The sequence below is a fragment of the Phyllobates terribilis genome, unplaced genomic scaffold, assembly GCF_046119375.1.
Source record: "Phyllobates terribilis strain yellow unplaced genomic scaffold, ASM4611937v1 Scaffold_13__5_contigs__length_258822181, whole genome shotgun sequence".
In the NCBI taxonomy this organism is placed as follows: Eukaryota; Metazoa; Chordata; class Amphibia; order Anura; family Dendrobatidae; genus Phyllobates; species Phyllobates terribilis.
Genome location: NW_027362773.1, coordinates 119,095,711 through 119,116,374, shown reverse-complemented (window position 1 = coordinate 119,116,374; position 20,664 = coordinate 119,095,711). Strand labels below are relative to the sequence as shown.

The window sequence follows — 20,664 nt, the reverse complement described above, 5'->3', positions numbered from 1 at the left end:
ACTGGAACATTGGCCAATGGCAGGCGGAGCCCGTGACGTCAGCCAATCCCCATAGTAGAAGCTTCCAGAATTCACCGGCCAATTCCACCGAATTCACAATAACCGCCCTGACCAATAGCGTGCCAGCTCTCCGAGGGGCGGGGTTTACTGGCGCCTGGCAACGCCCTGTAAAGGGAAGAGAGAGGAGCGGCTTGATGATTGACGTGGGCGCCGTCCAACCAACAGCGTTCGTTTAAAGACTTCCACGAATGGTGCGGCGCTGAGTGGGCGGGCGCAGAGCTGTCATCTTCTAGTAGGTTCGAGAAGACGCGTGGAGAGGCCGGAATACAGTGCAGCTATGGAGACGGTAAGGGGCAGCGGCAGAAGTTACTGGCGGCGGCGGGAATAGTCTGCAGAGACTTAGTGTAGTTGTAGAATGGTGAGGAGAAGGGGCTGTACCGGTGAGGAGACTGCGAGCCGCCCTACTATCGGCAGCAGCCACCGGCCTGTGTGAGGAGGCAGGAACTGCACGTCCGGGATCCTACTGCTCCTCTGCCCGGGGCCACATGGCGGCTGGAGGGCGGGACTGACCCCTGTGTGGCTGGTGTTAGTGAAAGATCTGACCTGACATCAGTGCCCTGCGTGGACTGGGCGGTGCGAAGGGTCTGCGGCGTGGGAGGTCTCCCGGGTGGACGGGGCGGCGTGGGAGGTCTCCCGGGTGGACGGGGCGGCGTGGGAGGTCTCCCGGGTGGACGGGGCGGCGTGGGAGGTCTCCCGGGTGGACGGGGCGGCGTGGGAGGTCCCCCGCTTGGACTGGATGGGGTGGCGTGGAGGGTCCCCCGCTTGGACTGGATGGGGCGGCGTGGAGGGTCCCCCACTTGGACTGGATGGGGCACCTGGACGTGGCAGCGTGGAGGAGGGTCTCACGCCTGGACGTGGCAGCGTGGAGGAGTTTCTTGCGCCTGCAATTATTTTGTCTAGTGAAAGCGAGTCGTCACCTGTCTGCAGGATTGATGATAACTTGCTGATCGGGGGGTCTGACCTCTGGGGTCTGCACTGAGTGACAGATCAGTAATTTTAAGTCCCGACCGAACTTTTATCCACTTTGCAAAATAGAACTTCATGTCAGAAGCCCGACCGCCGCTCCATGCATTCTCAGCTGAGCGCAGGCCGAGCTCGGCAGCTCTGTGCAGAATGAATGGCGCAGCGGTCGGGCTGCACGCTGCCTCTCCGTATAGTAACGGAGATAAGAATTCCCTGTTCTGATGATTGGTGCCAGTCCCAGCAGTCAGACCCTGCACTAATCAAAAAGTTATCACCTATCCCTCTAAAAGACACTTGGCTTCACCTTTGCAGCAATTCTGTATTGTGTAACCCAGAGCCGTATTCACAATTCTGCTGTATTCACAATTCTACAGATTTATTGGAGATTTCACCCTTTGAGATCTGTGTGATCATCCATAGAAAAAATGATCGTGAGGCAAATGTCAAATCCGCTGCGGATTTTCTCTGCAGATTTAGTGGGAATTTCGTAAAATTGTTCAAAGCGGCAGCAGGAGTGCTGAACCATGTGATTGGCCACCGTGGTCATGTGACTTCAGCACTTTATTGCGCAGTCCTACTGCCGCTATGAATTTAGACACTTCTGGTGTAAATGCAGCCGTCAAAGTTTTGCTAGAATTAATCCAGCACAAGAGTCCTATAAAAATGTGGATTTATTAAAAAACGCATCATTCAACACTGCTGCGCCCATCAGTAGGACGTGCCGGAGCGTGGTTCTCGCCTCTGTGGTTTATGACCGTGTCCTTTCTGATAATACTGTGAGACATCAGCGGCGAGGCCGGCCGTCCCCCTCTGTCCTGCAGATCTATCAGCACAGTACAGCGTGACCCAACATGACATTTGCAGAAAAGGCTGCAGGGAAGCGTCCTGGTCGCACTGCTCCGACGTGACAGTCCGGTTTAGCTTATATATGCACCGGTTTCTGCACTTTGTGCCAGGAGCTGTCACATAACTGATCGCTAAAAAGTTTTCTGTGCTCCTAATTTAATCCTGATAAATTGATAGAATGGTGGCAAATAAGTCGAAGAGTTTGGTATATACAGTGGCATGTAAAAGTTTGGGCACCCTTGGTCAAAATTACTGTTATTGTGAACAGTTAAGCAAGTTGACGATGAAATGATCTCTAAAAGGCCTAAAGTTAACGATGACACATTTCCTTTGTATTTAAGGCAAAAAAGTATGTATATTAATATTTTATGTTTTAAAAATTACAAAAAATAAAACGGGTCGAAAAGTTTGGGCACCCGGCATGTTCAGTACCTAGTATCATCCCCTTTTGAAAGTATCACAGCGTGTAAACGCGTTTTGTAGCCAGACGAATCTTAATTCTTGTTTGAGGGATTTTCATCCATTCTTCCTTGTTAAATCCAGTTCTGTGAGATTCCTGGGGCGTCTTGCATGCGCTGCTATTTTGATGTCTAGCCACAAATTTTCAATGATGTTGAGATCAGGCGACTGTGAGGGCCATTGTAAAACCTTCAGCTTGCGCCTTTTGAGGAAGTCTATTGTTGATTTTGACGTGTGTTTAGGATCATTATCCTTTCGTACAAGCCATCCTCTTTTCAACGTCAGCTTTTTTTTACAGATGGTGTTGCATTTACATCAAGAATTTGCTGAAATTTCCTTGAATCCATTCTTCCCTCTACCCGTGAAATGTTCCCCTTGCTATTGGCTGCAACACAAGCCCAAAGCATGAATTGATCCACCACCATGCTTAATGGCGAGATGTTCTTTTCCTGAAATTCTGTGCCCCCCTTTTTTTTTTCCTTCATTGTTTAACGATGATTGCAGCTCGTATTAAGGGGACTGGAACAGCTGCAAGATCAAGCGATTTAAAGATCGCAGCCGCTGCCGACCTCACTCTTGGCCAAAGCAGCTGTTTTAGATCTCGGACAGCCCCTTTAATGGTAGCTGTTGTTGACTCCTTCCTGCTAAATCTTGGTTTAAGTGGTGAAATTATAGTGTAGCCTTTGCTTTGAATAATTGCTTTCCAGCTCAGGAATTGTATGGTTCTCCGCAGAAAAGAAAATCATTCAAACTGTTTGTTTTTTTTTTTCTCTATCCAACCCACGCTGCCCTTAGTGAGTCAGTGTGGGGGTGGTAGTGTTAGGGGCCTGTATAACATAAGGGGTTAAGCCATGGTTTGCAAACTATAGCAGGGCTGGCTTCATGTATGCTGCCTGTTTTGCTCATGACATTGCCGTTTACATGGTGCAGAACATGGATCCGGGGGAAATCCCAGCTTTGCGTTCATTCACCTGTGTTGTTTTTTTCTCTTTTATCAGGCTAACGAATTAAAAGAGAAGGGTAATAAAGCTCTGTCAGCCGGGAACTTGGACGAAGCGGTGCGATGCTACACAGAAGCCATCAAACTGGACCCCAAAAATCACGTGTTGTTTAGTAATCGCTCAGCTGCCTACGCCAAAAAGAGGGAGTATGCCAAAGCCCTAGAAGATGGCTGCAAAACCGTAGAGCTGAAGTCAGACTGGGGCAAGGTATAACTGTATTCACACGTATGTAACCTACATCTACTGCAAGATTTAAAGGGGTATTCCACTAGGGAGAACTTAACGCCTATCTCCACTGATTGCCAGTACGGGACACTTATCCCCATTACAATGCACATGTCCTACCACGGCTCCATTCATTCTGAGTGCTGCATTGGGTTTTCTCCATTAGTCCCATATAAAATGAATGGAGCATGTGTACTGCCATTCCTTAATAATGGGGGCAAAAAAGTGCTTCATTCTGGCAATCCGTGGGGTCCCCAACAATAAGGGTTATCCCTTATCCTATAGATAGATGATACTGCCTACCTCCTGATATTCCCCTATAGGGAGGCAAAAAAGGTACTCAAATCTTAATACAGCTACTGCTGAATTTGGAAAAAGTACTGTATTTTTCAGACTATAAGAATCACCCCAAATTTAGAGGAGGAAAATTTAAAAAATAAGATATTTTAATGTGAAACTGGGGTTCCATCTTGTGGTCCGAATTTTATTATGGGGGGTGGCGGTGGAGCATTTTCACAGGAGGCTGGAGTGGGGCGATGCTGTGGTTCCTGGGCTGGGAGGAGGAGGGGGTGTCATGGCGCTGCGATGCAGGAGCCATTGATCTCCCGGCAATGGGCTTCAGGAAAATGTCGGCAGTGCAAGGCAGGAGCGGAGTCCCCACTGCGCACATTGATCTCCTGGCAGTGGGCTTCAGGAAAATGGCAGTGCCGGGTCACTCCCTACTCCAAGCCCAGGGCTCGCAGCGTCGGGACGCCCCCTACTCCAAGCCCAGAGCTCGCAGTACTGTGGCACCCCCTCCTTCAAGCCCAGGGCCTGCAGCCTCTCAGTGCTGGGGCACCCCCTCCTTCGAGCCCCGGGCCCGCAGCCTCTCAGTGCTGGGGCACCCCCTCCTTCAAGCCCCGGGCCCGCAGCCTCTCAGTGCTGGGGCACCCCCTCCTTCAAGCCCCGGGCCCGCAGCCTCTCAGTGCTGGGGCACCCCCTCCTTCAAGCCCCGGGCCCGCAGCCTCTCAGTGCCGGGGCACCCCCTCCTTCAAGCCCAGGGCCCGCAGCTTCTCAGTGCCGGGGCACCCCCTCCTTCAAGCCCAGGGCCCGCAGCTTCTCAGTGCCGGGGCACCCCCTCCTTCAAGCCCAGGGCCCGCAGCTTCTCAGTGCCGGGGCACCCCCTCCTTCAAGCCCAGGGCCCGCAGCTTCTTAGTGCCAGGACACCCTCTCCTCCGAGCCCAGGGCCCTCAGCCTCTCAGCGCCGGAGCACCCCTTCCTTCAAGCCCAGGGCCCGCAGCTTCTCAGTGCCGGGACACCCCCTCCTCCAGGCCCAGGGCCCGCAGCATCGGGGCACCCCCCCCCCCTCCCAGCCCAGGGCCCGAAGCATCGCCCCACTCCTTCCATCACCAGCATCCTGCAGCGGAGACCCTGCCTCCTGTGACCCTTCTTCACCGCTGCGGCCCCCCCAAGGTAGGCTACATTCGACTATAAGACACACTCCCATTTTCTTCTCAAATTTGCAGGGGGGGTGAAAGTGCGTCTTATAGTCCGAAAAATACGATGGCTTGTTGGCCACAAGAAACACATCCTGTCTGTAAACTATTGCCTGCCTTTTATCTACACTCAGAGGTTTTCTCATCTTGGTAAGTTATGGCATATCACTTATTGATCACTAGGGGTCCGACCTGATATTGACGTGGCTGCAGCACTGCGTCCACTTCACGTTTTTTCCTCCGATCTGGGACATTCCCCACCTCCCTCTTTGCTGCGCCTCTATTCAAGTTAATGGGTCCAAATCTGAAGAGAACACAGTGCTGTAAGTGCCCCTTCGTTCTCAGGATCGGCGGGGGTCCCACAGGTGTTGACGATTTGCCATCATTTATTAAAATGGGAATACACCTTTAGATGACACCAGGCTATTGGACATTAGTTTCCATCCTGTAGAACTCATTATTTCTACCTCGGTCTTCCTCCTTTGCAGAAAGGTCTATACACATGGTGCTGCGTACCCCAATAAATGTGTCTTCCATGCTGTACTTGGGTCTTGTAATGGTATTTTATGCTTGTAATAAAATTGAAAATAATCTTTTCTGGCTACGTAGAACTAGCTGAATAACCATAAATTTAATGTTCCCATTCTTATATAGGGATATTCCCGAAAAGCTGCAGCCTTGGAATTTCTTAATCGCTTTGAAGAAGCCAAGAAAACCTATGAAGAGGGTCTAAGACATGAGCCTACAAATGCACAGCTAAAGGAGGGCCTGCAGAACATGGAGGCAAGGCTAGCGGGTACGGATTCATTTCACAAGGCCACCAATCTTATTTTTTTATCGGATTTACTAATTAGATTTTCGTTTTTTCTGCAGAAAGAAAGTTTATGAATCCTTTCAATTCCCCTAACCTGTTCCAGAAATTAGAGTCCGACCCTCGTACACGAGCCCTCCTTAGTGACCCCAGCTACAAAGAGCTTATAGATCAACTAAGAAGCAAACCATCTGACCTCGGCACGTGAGTACAAACTCCTCTATAAGGAGACCGTAAGAGGTTATCGTTCATGGCAATAATTTCTCCACATGTCTATGGGTTGTGTCTGGTAGTGAGTTTAGCCAACCTGCAATGCCGCTTATAACCTGAAGATAGGTGTGGAGCAATGTTTTACTAACTCTGCATAACCCCTTTTAAGTTGTTGCTCCCAAGGCCCTAGTATGTTTTTTTACGTCAGTGTGGGTCCTCTTTACACTAGTGCATTAATCCACGTAGGCACCGCTGTCTAACTGTAAATAAAATAAATTGTGTTTTTAAGTGCTTCTGCCACTTATAATACGCTGCCTAACTTTATTGAGAAAACAATCTACACCATATTTTTCTGTCTACAAGATGCACTATTTAGCAAGAAAAAAAACTTGCTAAAAAGTGCGTGCGACTTAAAGTTCCGACGCAAGTTTTTCTGTAGCTTCCTTCGCAGTCACTGAGAGAACTATACAGTGCACTGATCTCTCTGCCTTCCCAACATTGATCTTTCTGATTGGAGCTGGGCAGGAGAGAAAAAGCAAACACTCTTCCAGGATATCAGTCGTGTGATCAGTTGCACACCTTCAGGAAACTGGAAAGTATGGGGAGTAAGAAGATTTCACACCTGGCATTAAACTAGTCATGAATACAATCAGTGTAAAATGCCTACAGCGGAGGTGTGTCTATGTATATTATAGTTATGTTTATTGATATGGTTGTATACAGCCGAGCTCTGTGTGTTTACTTATGCAACCAGCTAAGTTTTGTGCATGTCCAGTACAGCAGAGCTGTGTGGGTGCATTGTCTGTTGCAGCACAGCTGTGTGGGTACACTGTCTGTTGCAGCACAGCTGTGTGGGTACACTGTCTGTTGCAGCACAGCTGTGTGGGTGCACTGTCTGTTGCAGCACAGCTGTGTGGGTGCACTGTCTGTTGCAGCACAGCTGTGTGGGTGCACTGTCTGTTGCAGCACAGCTGTGTGGGTGCACTGTCTGTTGCAGCACAGCTGTGTGCATTGCAGAGTTATGTGCAGAATGTGAATGCTGCCGAAAACCACTAATGCTAATCTGAACACCTTTAACCTCTTTAGAGCACTTTGACACTTCTGCTTCTTTACACCACCAGGGAAGATTAAACTAGCAGGAAATATGTTTTTCCTATGTTCTGTTATTTCCTAGGGTGCGTCTCATAGTAAGGTGCATCCTATTGTCTGAAAAATACTGCAACTTGTATATCTGATGCAATATGCCACTTTACATGATGTCAGAATGACTGTGTGTATAATTTCCACATAATATTAAAAAGAGCATTTGATAAGTCCGCATCGGGCGACCTCATGAGGCTGACAGAGGGGGAGACCCTTTCCTTAATCTAACCACCATAGCACAGCAGTCAAACGCATCATTTAGGAAGTTCAACTCCCAAGATCATAGTTCTCCGGTAATGGTAGTTGTGGCAGGAGCCTGGCTATGTGTCAGCTGTACTCCTGTCACTGACGTGGTCGGCACTAATGCAAATCCGGAGTGGTCAGTTTGCAGTCCATGATGAATATATACTTCGAAGTAACTCACTTATGGAGAGTCTTTTATTGCTTGGTTTTAGCTCACAGATGCCGATTGCAAAATGCTGACAAAAGTATGCAATGATGAAATGACAGTATGTCGTTCCAAAAATATTTTGTTGTGGACATTCTGACATCTTGGTAAATATATAATATTAACATTTTTTATTTATTTTTGTTCTGCAGAAAGCTGCAAGATCCACGAGTCATGACTACACTAAGTGTGTTACTCGGAGTGGATCTTGGAAGTGTTGATGATGACGAAGAGGAACCTCATGCACCCCCTCCCCCTCAGCCCAAGAAGGAGACTAAGCCAGAGCCAATGGAAGAAGACCTCCCAGAAAACAAAAAACAGGTAACCGTGAATTCCGTTTATTATTAATTTCCCCTCTTGTTTTCCCTCTATTTCCACCTTCCCCTCTTCTTTGATTGACAGCTCTGGCTTCATAAAGTCAGAGAAGGGCAGAGATAGATGGAAAGGTGCCCTTAAATGTTGGTCCACGTCATGATGCACCGAGACAGACTCTTTTTAAAGGAGTTGTATCAGTATCACATGTGGATGGCAGATTAAGTGTCTGATCGTTGAGGATTCCATCAATTAGATTCCTACCGATCACAAAAATAAGGGTTATGATTTCCCCCAATTGAATAGAGATGAGGTTGAACATCTTTATTCAATCCATGGGACACACATAGACATAGAGCTCAATATTCTGCACTCTTTGTCAGTCCCTTTGACTATGCATTAACAGCAGTGGGCATGCTTGACCTCCTCTTCATGGGAACTTGGGGACTCTTGTTTTCATACATGTTGGGGAACACTGATCAGATATTTGTCCCCTGTATAAAGGCAATGTGAGCCACCCAATTTAATTTTTTTTCTTCTCCTTCTCCTTCTTTCTTTTTAATGGCTTGACAAAATGTTTAACTTTTTCATCCTCTTCAGGCTCAGAAGGAGAAGGAGCTTGGCAATGAAGCTTACAAGAAGAAGGAGTTTGAAGTTGCACTGCACCACTATTCCCAAGCCCGGGAACTTGATCCAACTAACATGACTTATATAACAAATCAGGCTGGTTAGTCCCTATTATGATCCGTTTTTGGAAATATTTATATGTTAGATTTCAAAGAGATTGCCCAACATTATTTTCTTTCTAGGTATGGGGTTTTATTAGTGGTGAGCGCAAGTGCTCGTTACTCGAGTTTGCCGAGGGTGCTCAGATATGCAACAAGTATCGTGGGTGCTCGAGTGACATGTTCACGTCCCCGCATGTTTCATAGCTGTTAGACAGTCACAAAACATGGGGTATACCAGTGTTTGTCAGGCAACCCCTGCATGTTTTGTGGCTGTCTAACTGCCTCGAAACATGCAGGCGCGGGTACTCTAACATGTCACTCGAGCACCTGCGATACTCAGTGCATACCTGAGCACCTCGGTAAACTCGAGTAACGAGCACTTGCGTTCATCACTAGTTTTTCTGAAATGACATACGGCAGCATACTCTCCTGCTGTCATCTCCTGGGGATTCAGCGCAGGCTGCTATGGTGGTCCGTTCCACTTCCAGAAGCGATGGTTACGCAGTCCTGATGTCACCACAGAGTGTCGGACCCTGTGATTAACAGCAGCATTCAGGTGACTGGAGCAGTATTCCATCAGAGAATCAGCCGACTTCTCCAGTCACCTGAACACTGCACAAGCTTCGGTGGTCCGTGACATCCAGAAGACACAGTCATTGTTTGCAACCAGAGCAGCCTGCACTGGATTACCACTGGTGACAGAATGAGTTTTTTTGTCTTTTTATTTTATTTTTTTTTCCAATACAAATTTTTTTATTGATTTTATAATTAACCCTTTAACTACCGGTGCCGTATTAGTACGCATATTTGCGTACTGCCCGTTCAGTGAGGGCTGCTGCGCTGAGCCCTCACTGAACCGAGCACATGTCAGCTGATTTATACAGCTGACATGTGCCCGCAACAGCCCCGAGTGGAATCGCGATCCACCCGCGGCTGTTAACATGTTGAATGCCGCTGTCAATCTCCAACAGCGGCATTTAATGCGCGCTTCCGGGTAGCGCGTCATAAGCCCCGCCCACCGGCGACCCCGTCGCCTGATCGCGGGTCACTGATGGGTGGGCATGATAACCCAGGGCCTGCAGCTGACGCCTGTGGTTGTCATGATCTTGTCGCTATGAGCGCCACCTAGTGGTCGGCGCTCATAACACAGGACCATTTCTGCTGCATGCAGGGGACCTGCTCGTCCCCTGTATGTAGCAGAGGCGATCGGACAGTTGCTGCTTCTAGTCTCCTATGGAGACTATTGAAGCATGCAAAAAGTAAAAAAAAAAAAAAAAAAAAAAAAAGTTTTTAAAAATATAAAAAAAAAATAAAAGTTTAAATCACCCCCCCTTTCGCCCCATTCAAAATAAAATATAAAAAAAAAAACCCTACATACACATATTTGGTATCGCCGTGTTCAGAATCGCCCGATCTATCAATATAAAAAAAGAATTAATCCGATCGGTAAACGGCGTAACGAGAAAAAAATTGTAAACGCCAGAATTACGTTTTTTGGTCGCTGCAAAATTGCAATAAAATGCAATAACGGGCGATCAAAACATCGGATCTACCCCAAATGTTATCAATAAAAACGTCAGCCCGGTGCGCAAAAAATAAGCCATCAACCAGCCCCAGATCACGAAAAATGGAGACGCTACTTGTCTTAGAAAATGGCGCTATTTTTATTTTTTTATTTTTACCAAATTTTGGATTTTTTTTTTCACCACTTAAATATAAAAGAACCTATACATGTTTGGTGTCTATGAACTCGTAATGACCTGTAGAATAAGAAGGGCAGGTCAGTTTTAGCATTCAGTGAACGTGGTAAAAAAAAATAAATAAAAAACAACTGTGGTATTGCACTTTTTTTGCAATTTTACCGCACTTGGAATTTTTTTCCCGTTTTCCCGTACAGGATATGGTAAAACTAGTAATGGCGTTGAAAAGTACAACTCGTCCCGCAAAAAATAAGCCCTCACATGGCCATATTGACCAAAAAATAAAAACGCTATGGCTCTGGGAACAAGGGGAGCAAAAACGAAAATGCAAAAGCGGAAAAATGCTCCGGGGCTTAAGGGGTTAACCCCTTAACAACATCTGACGTACTAATACGCGTCTGTGCCCTGGGACTTAAGAGCCAGACCCGTATTAGTACGTCATCGCGATCGCGCGCGCACACAGGCTGTGCGGGCGCGATCACCGCCGGGTGTCAGCTGATTGTCACAGCTGACACCCGGTACTATGTGCATGGAGCGGTCCTGCACCGCTCCCAGCACATTAACCCCTGCGATGCTGCGATCGAAGTCGATCGCGGCATTGCGGGGGCAAGGGGAGGTGATCGCCGATACTCACCTCCTCTTCCAGCGCAGTCTGCAAAGGCTTCCCGGGTGTTGCCATGACGACCCGATGTCGTCATGACAAGATCCGGGTCACCAGACAGCAGGAAGATTGTTTGGACATGCGCAGTGCATCTCCAAACGATCTTCTCACTGTGCAGCGCTGATAGCCTGTATGACACAGGGATGGTGCTCCATTCCTATGCTATGCAGGCGATCAGAGAAAAAAAAGTGAAAGTCCCAGAGTGGGACAAAGTAATAAAGTGTATAAACTGTCTGAAAGTGGGAAAAAAAAAAATTGCAAAAATATAAAAAAAATAATCCACCAAAAATAAAAATATAATGTACCCATCAATAAATATTATTATAAAAAAAAACAAAACAAAAACAATAAAAGTACCCATATTTGGTATCGCCGCGTCCGGAACAACCTGACCTATAAAACTGTCCCACTAGTTAACCCCTTCAGTGAACACGGTTAAAAAAAAACGAAGCAAAAAACAATGCTTTATCACCATACCGCCAAACAAAAAGTGGAATAACACGCGATCAAAAAGACGCATATAAATAAAAATGGTACCGCTGAAAACGTCATCTCGTCCCGCAAAAAACAAGCCGCCATACAGCTCCATCAGCCGAAAAATAAAAGTTATAGCTCTCAGAATAAAGCGATGCTAAAAAATATTTTTTTCTATAAAATAGCTTTTATTGTGTATAAGCGCCAAAACATAGAAAAATGATACAAATGTGGTACCGCTGTAAACGTACTGACCCGAAGAATAAAGCTAACTCATCAATTTTACCACACGCGGAACAGAATAATAAAAAAAAAAAAAACAATTCCTGAATTGTTGGTTTTTGTTTATTCTGCCTCCCAAAAATCGGAATAGAAAGCGATCAAAAAATGTCACGTGCCTGAAAATGGCACCAATAACAACGTCAAGTCATCCCGCAAAAAACAAGCCGTCACATGACTGTCTGCCAAAATCTGGAAAAATTATAGCTCTCAAAATATGGCGATGCAAAAACTAGATTTTACAAAAAATGCTTCTTTTAGTGTGTGACAGCTGTCAGTCATAAAAACCCCATATGATTCTGGCATTGCTGTAATCACACCGACCTGAAGAATAAAGTCGTCTAATCACTTATACCGCACAAGGAACGGCATCAAAAATAAACTCTTGGGTTAGGGCTGGGTTTGGGGTTAGGGCTGGGTTTGGGGTTAGGGCTGGGTTTGGGGTTAGGGCTGGGTTTGGGGTTAGGGCTAGGGTTGTGCTGGGGCTAGGGTTGTGCTGGGGCTAGGGTTGTGCTGGGGCTAGGGTTGTGCTATGGTTAGGGCTGGGGTTGGGATTTTTTTCAAAAGTAAGAAAAAAAGATGACGATATGGCGACTAGTGTTGAGCGCAAGTGCTCGCTACTTGAGTTTGCATCGGGTGCTCTGGTATGCATTGAGTATCGTGGGTATTTGAGTGACATGCTCGAGTCTCTGCCCCATATGCTTCGCGGCCAAAAAAACTTTACGGGGATTGCCTGCCATGCACGAGCGATCCCCGCATGTTTTTTTTTGGGTGTCTAATAACCGTGAAACATGCAGAGCAGGGACTCGAGCATGTCACTCGAGCACACGCTGTACATGGTGCATACCTGAGTACCCGATGCAAACTCAAGTAGCGAGCACTTGCGCTCAAGAATAATGACAACTTATTCAATATGATGACCTAATGTAAACCAATTCTGTGCCGTACCTCTGGGTTCAAAATGTTCACTATACACCTTAATAAAATCCTTGAGGGGTATAGTTTCCAAAATGGGGACACTTGTGGGGGAGCTCCACTGTTTAGGCACATCACGGGCTCTCCAAACGCGACATGGTGTCCGCTAACGAATTGAATGGAAAATCGACTCAAATTGTTAGCGGACGCCATGTTGCGTTTGGAGAGCCCCTGTGTGTCCAAACATTGGAGCTCCCCCACAAGTGACCCCATTTTGGAAACTAGACCCCCCAAGGCACCTATCTAGATGCATAGTGAGCACTTGGAACCCCAGGTGCTTCACAAATTGATTCATAAAAATGAAAAAGTGGGTTTTTTTTTCACTTTTTCATTTTTACGAATCAATTTGTGAAGCACCTGGGGGTTCCAAGTGCTCACTATGCATCTAGAAAGGTGCCTTGGGGGGTCTAGTTTCCAAAATGGGGTCACTTGTGGGGGAGCTCCAAAGTTTGGGCACACAGGGGCTCTCAAAACACAACATGGCGTCCGCTAATTATTCAAGCAAATTTTACAATCAAAAAGTCAAATGGCGCTCCTTCCCTTCCGAGCCCTGCCGTGCGCCCAAACAGTGTTTTTTCCCCAAATATTGGGTATCTGCGTGCCCAGGGGAAATTGCACAACAAATTTTGGGGTCCATTTTTTCTTGTTACCCCTGTGAAAATAAAAAAAATTGGGTCTAAAGTAACATTTTTGTGAAAAAAGTTAAATGTTCATTTTTTTCTTCCACATTCAAAAAATTCCTGTGAAGCACCTGAATGGTTAATAAAGTTCTTGAATGTGGTTTTGAGCACCTTGAGGGGTGCAGTTTTTAGAACGGTGTCACTTTTGGGTATTTTCTGTCATAAAGACCTCTCAAAGTGACTTCAAATGTGATGTGGTCCCTAAAAAAATGGTTTTGTAAATTTTGTTGGAAAAATGAGAAATCGCTGGTCAACTTTTAACCCTTATAGCTCCCTAACAAAAAAAAATTTTGGTTCCAAAATTGTGCTGATGTAAAGTAGACATGTGGGAAATGTTATTTATTAACTCTTTTGTGTGACATATCGCTCTGATTTCAGGGCTTAAAAATTCAAATTTTGAAAATTGCAAAATTTTCAAAATTTTCGCCAAATTTCCGTTTTTTTCACAAATAAACGCAAGTGATATCGAAGAAATTTTTCCACAATCATGAAGTACAATATGTCACGAAAAAACAATCTCAGAATCAGGGGGATCCGTTGAAGCGTTCCAGAGTAATTACCTCATAAAGTGACAGTGGTCAGAATTGTAAAAATTGGCCTGGTCATTAACGTGCAAACCACCCTCGGGCCTTAAGGGGTTAAAGAGATTATCATAAATAACAGGCCAGATATGTAATATAGGAACAGAAATTAGTAAGTTATATAAAGTCTGGTAAGTGTTTTTTATTATATTATAACAACCCATGAATAAGAAATGAAAAAACAAAACTTAGCACTGGGCAACCACTTTAATTGAAATGTAAATTGTATTCCAAAATGTCACTGATCGCCACTGATTTGTTATTCAGCTGTGCACTTCGAACAAGCGGATTACAATCGATGCCGAGAACTGTGCGAAAACGCCATTGAAGTAGGAAGAGAAAATCGCGAAGACTACAGACAGATTGCCAAGTGAGTTCCAGCGAGCGATGTGTGCTCATATGTCCTTATGTATTCTGTTGTGTGCCGATCAATGAAACTGTGACTTGTGTAGCTAAAATATTAACACCATTGTTATAAATGTAATACAAAAAAATATCATTGCCTGGATTCACAACTTGATATTGTAACTAGAGACGGGCAAATGGATTTGTAGCACCCTGGTCAGTATTCTGGATGCCGCCTCCTACCTGATGGCATCTGTGGCTCTTCGTTTGATGCAACGGCGTGATGCAAATTGAACATTGTGCCAGGCCGGCTAATCAATAGAGGAGCTGCAGATGTCGACAGATAGGTATTTTGCAGAGGTCCCTTGTTGAATACTGACCTGACTGCTGGACCATTGTCCTACGACTTTATTAGCTTTTCTCTACTTATAACATGTAGATAATTATATCCTTTTTTTATTTTTCTTCCAAAGACACCTTATCAAAAATATTTCTCTTATATTGGAATGGGTTCAGTTTTCTGATGCACGCTTGCTAAAAGCTATCCCTTCCTTCTTTCTGCAGAGCTTATGCACGTATTGGAAACTCCTATTACAAAGAAGAAAAGTACAAGGAAGCAATTCAGTTCTTCAACAAATCTCTGGCAGAGCACCGAACACCAGACGTCCTCAAGAAATGTCAGCAGGTCGGTTATCATAGAAGGAAAGAAATGTGTGATGCCTACAGGCAATACAGAACTCCCTAAATATTGTGTACAAATAAGGCGGCTTATGTATACCATATGAGCAGTGTCGTGGTGTTGCACAGCTAAGAAATCCATTAGGGTATGTGCCCATGATCAGGAGCCACCGCGCCCCGACTCTGCACAATTGCAGCGCCACTTCGTCCTCATACAAATGAGTGGCCGCATTTTTTTTTTTTCCCCCACATGCGGACTTTCCTCATTGATGCAAGTCTATGGGGATAGTCCACATGCAGACCCGCAAGAGAAATTGACATTCTGTGGTCCTGAAAGTCGCGCCGCATGTCAGTATCCGCATGTGCACAGAGACTCATAGTGGACATGGGATTTCTAGTAATCCCATCCACTATGCTGTAACATCTGGCAGCGTCAAATCCGCAGAACTTCCTGATCATGTGCACGTACCCCCCTCTTCTGAAGTATAAAAATAAAGTTTACCTCTGGCGCAATTTTCCAATTTTTTTGGAATTCTTTCATAAATGAATTGGGCTTGGCACCACTTTGTGGTCCCACTAACTTTTTTTTTTAAACACGAGTTGAAAAAAGTGCAAGAGCTTCATACATATGTCATATATATTTTTCAGTGTGTTTGTTCCAGAAAGCTGCTCTAAATACATTTAATATATCTGTCCCGATGAATATCGAGACAAGTCATTGCGATTTCCTGATCTTTGAAATGTCCCAAACAGGTTTTGCATGTTATAAATGGCAATTTTCTTGTATATGAATTTTATAATTGTTTTATCTGCAGGCGGAGAAAATACTAAAGGACCAGGAACGACTAGCGTACATCAATCCTGAGCTAGCTCTAGAGGAGAAGAATAAAGGCAATGAAGCCTTCCAAAAAGGTAAAACCTGTTAGTTTGCAAACCCCATGGTCTGCCCTAGTTTCCTTGGAAATATTATAATTACAGTGTGCATTGCTGTAGATGAGGTTGAGCATGGGGGATGTCAAATGCTGACAGTCAAGGGTGACTTTTGGTATGTAAGTGTAACTAGGAAGCTGCTTTTAAAGGGTTTCTCATCTTTTTCCTTCAGTGCTCTTTGCCCAGGAGACTGACCACACTGAGACTGGTCGGTAATCTGGACCATGAGCCAGGATTGAGAGCATTTATTTAACAGAAGGGAAATTGCAGAGTTGCTTGTTTTTAGAAGTACTTTACAATTTTACCCCTTTTATAAAAAAAAATCCTATAGGCTCCATTAGTAGAAAAAAAAAAAAAGTGCATTACTTGCATTGCCCTGGTCCAACGCTGAGTCTCCATTGCTGCTTCTGGTGTCTGCTCTTGTCTGCAGCGCCGACATCACATCATGGCTTTGCGCAGAACATGCTGTACTCATCAGGAGAGCTGCTGAGCTCAGATGCCTGCAGTGCTGCCTACGTGACATCACTGCAGCCATGGAGACTCAGAGCTGGACCAGGGGATGTGGAGTAAAGCACAGGATGCACCGCATATGTAAAGCATGCACAGAAAGCTGTCAGTGTTGGTGGTGGGGTTATACTGAGCTGATATGGAGGACTACATGGCAGCAGGATTACTAGTCCTCTAGTGATAATCTCCTGCTGATAAAACTGATTTTATGAAAACCTACATCCACAGCCCAGTAAGTGACCCATCGCTGGAATCAGGGTCTCTGCCCCTACATTATCCTGCTCTCAGATTAGGTGACAAAAAACCTGATGACAGAAGCACAAAATAAATAAAAATCAGCTGCTAAGGGTTTGCATTGTTGCAGCTCTTCATATAAAATTCATGGGTAGTTTCTTTTTTTTTTTTTCCCATGTGATGTAGATCTATGCAAATCAGTATAATTGAAGTATCACTAGGATTGGAAGGGCCCAAGTGAAAATGGTGCAAAAAAAGTTAGAAAAACTGTTTCTATGCAAACATGTGAACACATACTGTATACACGAAATACAACTAGATTTTCTCTTGCGTCTCACAGGGGATTACCCAATAGCAATGAAACATTACTCAGAAGCAATTAAGAGGAATCCAAAAGATGCCAAATTGTACAGCAATCGTGCTGCATGCTACACAAAACTGCTGGAGTTTCAGCTTGCACTAAAGGTAATGAATATTAGCAATACAGCTGAAAATGTAAATTAATCCATTGCCCAAAACACTACCTCTAGTTTTAGAAATACTTTCATTGATATAAAATTTAAATGCTATGGACACCTAAAAGGGAAAATTGCAGTTTACTGCCTGATTTCAAGTTTCAGATTCATCTCTTGTGGGAGCGTCTCTCCCAGTAATATAGGCTGGATGTGAGCTCTGTGGTTCTCCAGGTGCTGCAGTCTTCCTTAGCTCTTATACCAGCACAGCTTATATCCTGCACTTTTTTCTCTCCCCATGTACTTTCCTCCCTCTCTATAGTCTGTTGTTTTTTTTTTTTTTTTTTTTTTTTTTCTGCCATCCCTAAGATACTGTCTCCTCTTTACTTAGCTATTATAGGGGCTAAATACTAATATCCCTTCTGATCTTTTGATCTCATTGTATTAAGTTTTACTTCTTTTCTTTTTCCAGGACTGTGAAGAATGTATAAAACTAGAACCTGCATTCAGTGAGTATTTTGCTTGGCGCGACTTTTTTTGCCACAGGGAAGCATTCTCAAAAAGGGAAACCTTCACAACTTTTTATGCAAGTGTGACTTTTGTAACGTACATGGGTTTCCATACATGTCCCCATGTGTATGTGAAACCAGAAGAAACAAGGAAAGATGGTAATGCTGCATGAAAAATAACTTCTTGCAGGATTCTTGTCTGCTCCAGCCCTGAGTATTTTCTGCTCTTGGGGTCTATTTGTTAGACAGATTTCCAAACTAATAATGTCTTTTTAGTATAATTTTTTTTTAATAATAAAATAAAAAAATTATATTATTTATAATATGTTTGTTATATATGCACATACATACATTTTTTTTTTTTTTTTTTAAAACCCGCAGTTAAAGGTTATACTCGCAAAGCTGCTGCATTAGAAGCCATGAAGGATTACACCAAGGCCATGGATGTCTATCAGAAAGCCCTAGATCTGGACTCTGCCTGCAAGGTACTGTACAAGGCCTGCCAAGGTTTCTAATAGGGGGTTCTCAGGACTTGTGGAGGGATCTTGTATGCTCCTTGTCCAGTTGTGGGGGTCTCTGTGCCTCTTCTTTCTAGGTTTTATACATGCTGGGAAATTATATAATAAGCCTACGATTGCAAAGGCAGAAAAGTTGTAAATAAAATGTGTTAATTGTGGTCATTTACGCACGCAGGAAGCGACTGATGGTTATCAAAGGTGTATGATGTCACAGTACCACCGAAATGACAGTCCCGAGGATGTAAAGCGCAGAGCAATGGCCGACCCGGAAGTGCAGCAAATAATGAGCGATCCAGCAATGAGACTAATATTAGAGCAGATGCAAAAGGATCCACAGGCACTGAGCGAGTAAGTAATAGCAGTTGACTTAAAGAAGGCCTCGGTTTACTCAAATATTAATTTTACATTGAAGTACTGTCAGAATTTTTGATAAAAAAAAAATATATATATATATATATATATTAGAACAGCTGCTTTCAGCAGTTGCTACAGCACTCTTCGTGGGCTAGTTGGCATCTTATCATAAAGGGTTGTCTGCTCACTTTCTTTTCTTGAGCAAACCACTAGCTGGGGGCGGTGTGCTCCTGATTGACAGTTCAGACCAGCGGCATGGTTGCACCGCTGTGTTATGCTGTGCGCTCTACAATGTTGCAAGCAGGGGCAGCTTTTTGGAGGAGCTCAGGGCACTGAAGCTGGCCGGATGCTCAGCAGCGCTTACAAGCTCTCTAGGAAACCGGCCACCACTAATAGACTGCAGATGTGGCCGGTAACCTAGACAAGGAGCTTTTTCCAACTATTCCACAAGACAGTACAGGACTCTGCAAAGCCCCGTTCTCAGGATCACTGGGGGTGCTAGCCATTAGATCTCCCATGGATGGGGAAGGGGGTCATTTTCTATTCTGCGTAAACCTCCATAACCCCTTATTGACATTGGACATATTTTTATGTTCAATTTTGACCCCCTGGCATTGATACAGTCTCAGGAGCCGAGCTCGCATAATTCCCAGCAGTTGATGACTGTTGTTATTCACCCATGCAGCTGTTAACCTGTTAAATGCCGCTGACAGTGGCATTTAAAGCACACATCCCAGGGGGAATGCTACTCTAGCAGTTCTCTGTCACCCCCTCAACAAGATTGTTTGACATAATGGGGTCTGCCAAAGACCCCCATGCCTGTCATGACGGCACTCCGATGAATGCCATCCCGTAGCTGGTGTTCATATGAGACAGATTTTTGCAATATACAACAATACTTCGATATTAGTGTATATAGCATAAGCAATTGGACAATTGCAGGTTTATGGGAGAGCTAAAAAATACAGTAATTTTTTTATTTTTAACAAATTATTAAAAAAAAAAAAAAAAAAAAATTCCCTCTTTCCAAGTACATCACATGCAAAAAAAAAAAAAAACACTGAAAATCGCCCGGTTGGGAAGGGGTTAAAGATGGACCCGTCATGAACTAGGGCTCGAAGCTGCATGTTAGTTCACCATATATTGTTTGGTCTACCTGCCCTGCCTCTTATCTTCTAGCAATACTTCTTTTTTCTTTTTTTTTTTTTGCAGACACTTGAAGAACCCAGTCATTGCCCAGAAAATCCAGAAACTGATGGATATTGGATTGATCGCTATTCGGTGATGAATTCCGTGCTCCTTCTTTTTCTCCATTGTCAGTATCTCTCCTCCCTTCTGCTACTCCTATTATTTCTCTCCACATGTGAGGAAGCAGCCGAGATCTGAAGGAAATGCTGGAGAGATCCCTGTTGATTCAGCAAAGTCCAGGAGAGAGATCCATGCGCCAGACACTCTGCTATTGCGCTGTTGTCCTGTCAATCTCTCCCACTTGTTGAGTTTATTGATCTGTTATAATAATAAAGAGCAGCACGTGACATGAATTTTGATCACTCATGTAAATGTTCTGCGTGTGCAAATATCTAGAATCAAATACTGATTGTGTTTTGTTTTGTAATTTCATGCTTTACTGCTAGAGGGCGCTGCAGTACCATTGGGCCCGATGTTCTCAGCTGATTGGTTACTGATTATATCCTGTAGGCTTTGGGTAGCTCCCTACAGTAAAGAGGATTTTCCTTCCGTAAATAAACAAATTTCTCCCGTTTGTCTCCAACCTGAAACAATTGTTTTAAAACTCTTTATGAATTTGATACTCATTTCTTTTGGATCCAGTCGAGCGCTCTGTCCTCCCTCTGCAGCCAATGACGTCTCTTACCTGGGTCATTTTAGCCCAGTGCAGGTATCAAGTCACCATCTTGAGTATTCGGGCAGATAAGCAGTATTGGCTGGTACCGATCACTGCTCCATTTGGTGCCTTGTGCCCTGCTCGGCTCTGCTATAAGGCCACAGTGTGCTTCCTGGTCTGCTCTACTCAGCTCTGCTGTACTGCCACAATGTGCACCCTGGTCTGTTCAGCTCTGCTTTACTGCCAATATGTGCTTCCTGCTT

General features: G+C 44.7%; 1 protein-coding gene across 1 annotated transcript; it reads left to right on the top strand.

Moving 5' to 3' along the window:
* Window positions 1-204: 204 nt before the first annotated feature.
* STIP1 (stress induced phosphoprotein 1) lies at window positions 205-20,099 on the top strand. The gene is made up of 14 exons (XM_073658531.1): window positions 205-346; window positions 3,327-3,536; window positions 5,684-5,825; window positions 5,903-6,044; window positions 7,794-7,962; window positions 8,554-8,680; window positions 14,299-14,401; window positions 14,941-15,061; window positions 15,870-15,966; window positions 17,066-17,190; window positions 17,650-17,686; window positions 18,068-18,171; window positions 18,380-18,552; window positions 19,771-20,099. The coding sequence occupies exons 1-14, from the start codon at window positions 338-340 to the stop codon at window positions 19,841-19,843; spliced, it is 1,632 nt and encodes a 543-aa protein (XP_073514632.1). The 5' UTR covers window positions 205-337; the 3' UTR covers window positions 19,844-20,099.
* Window positions 20,100-20,664: the final 565 nt, after the last annotated feature.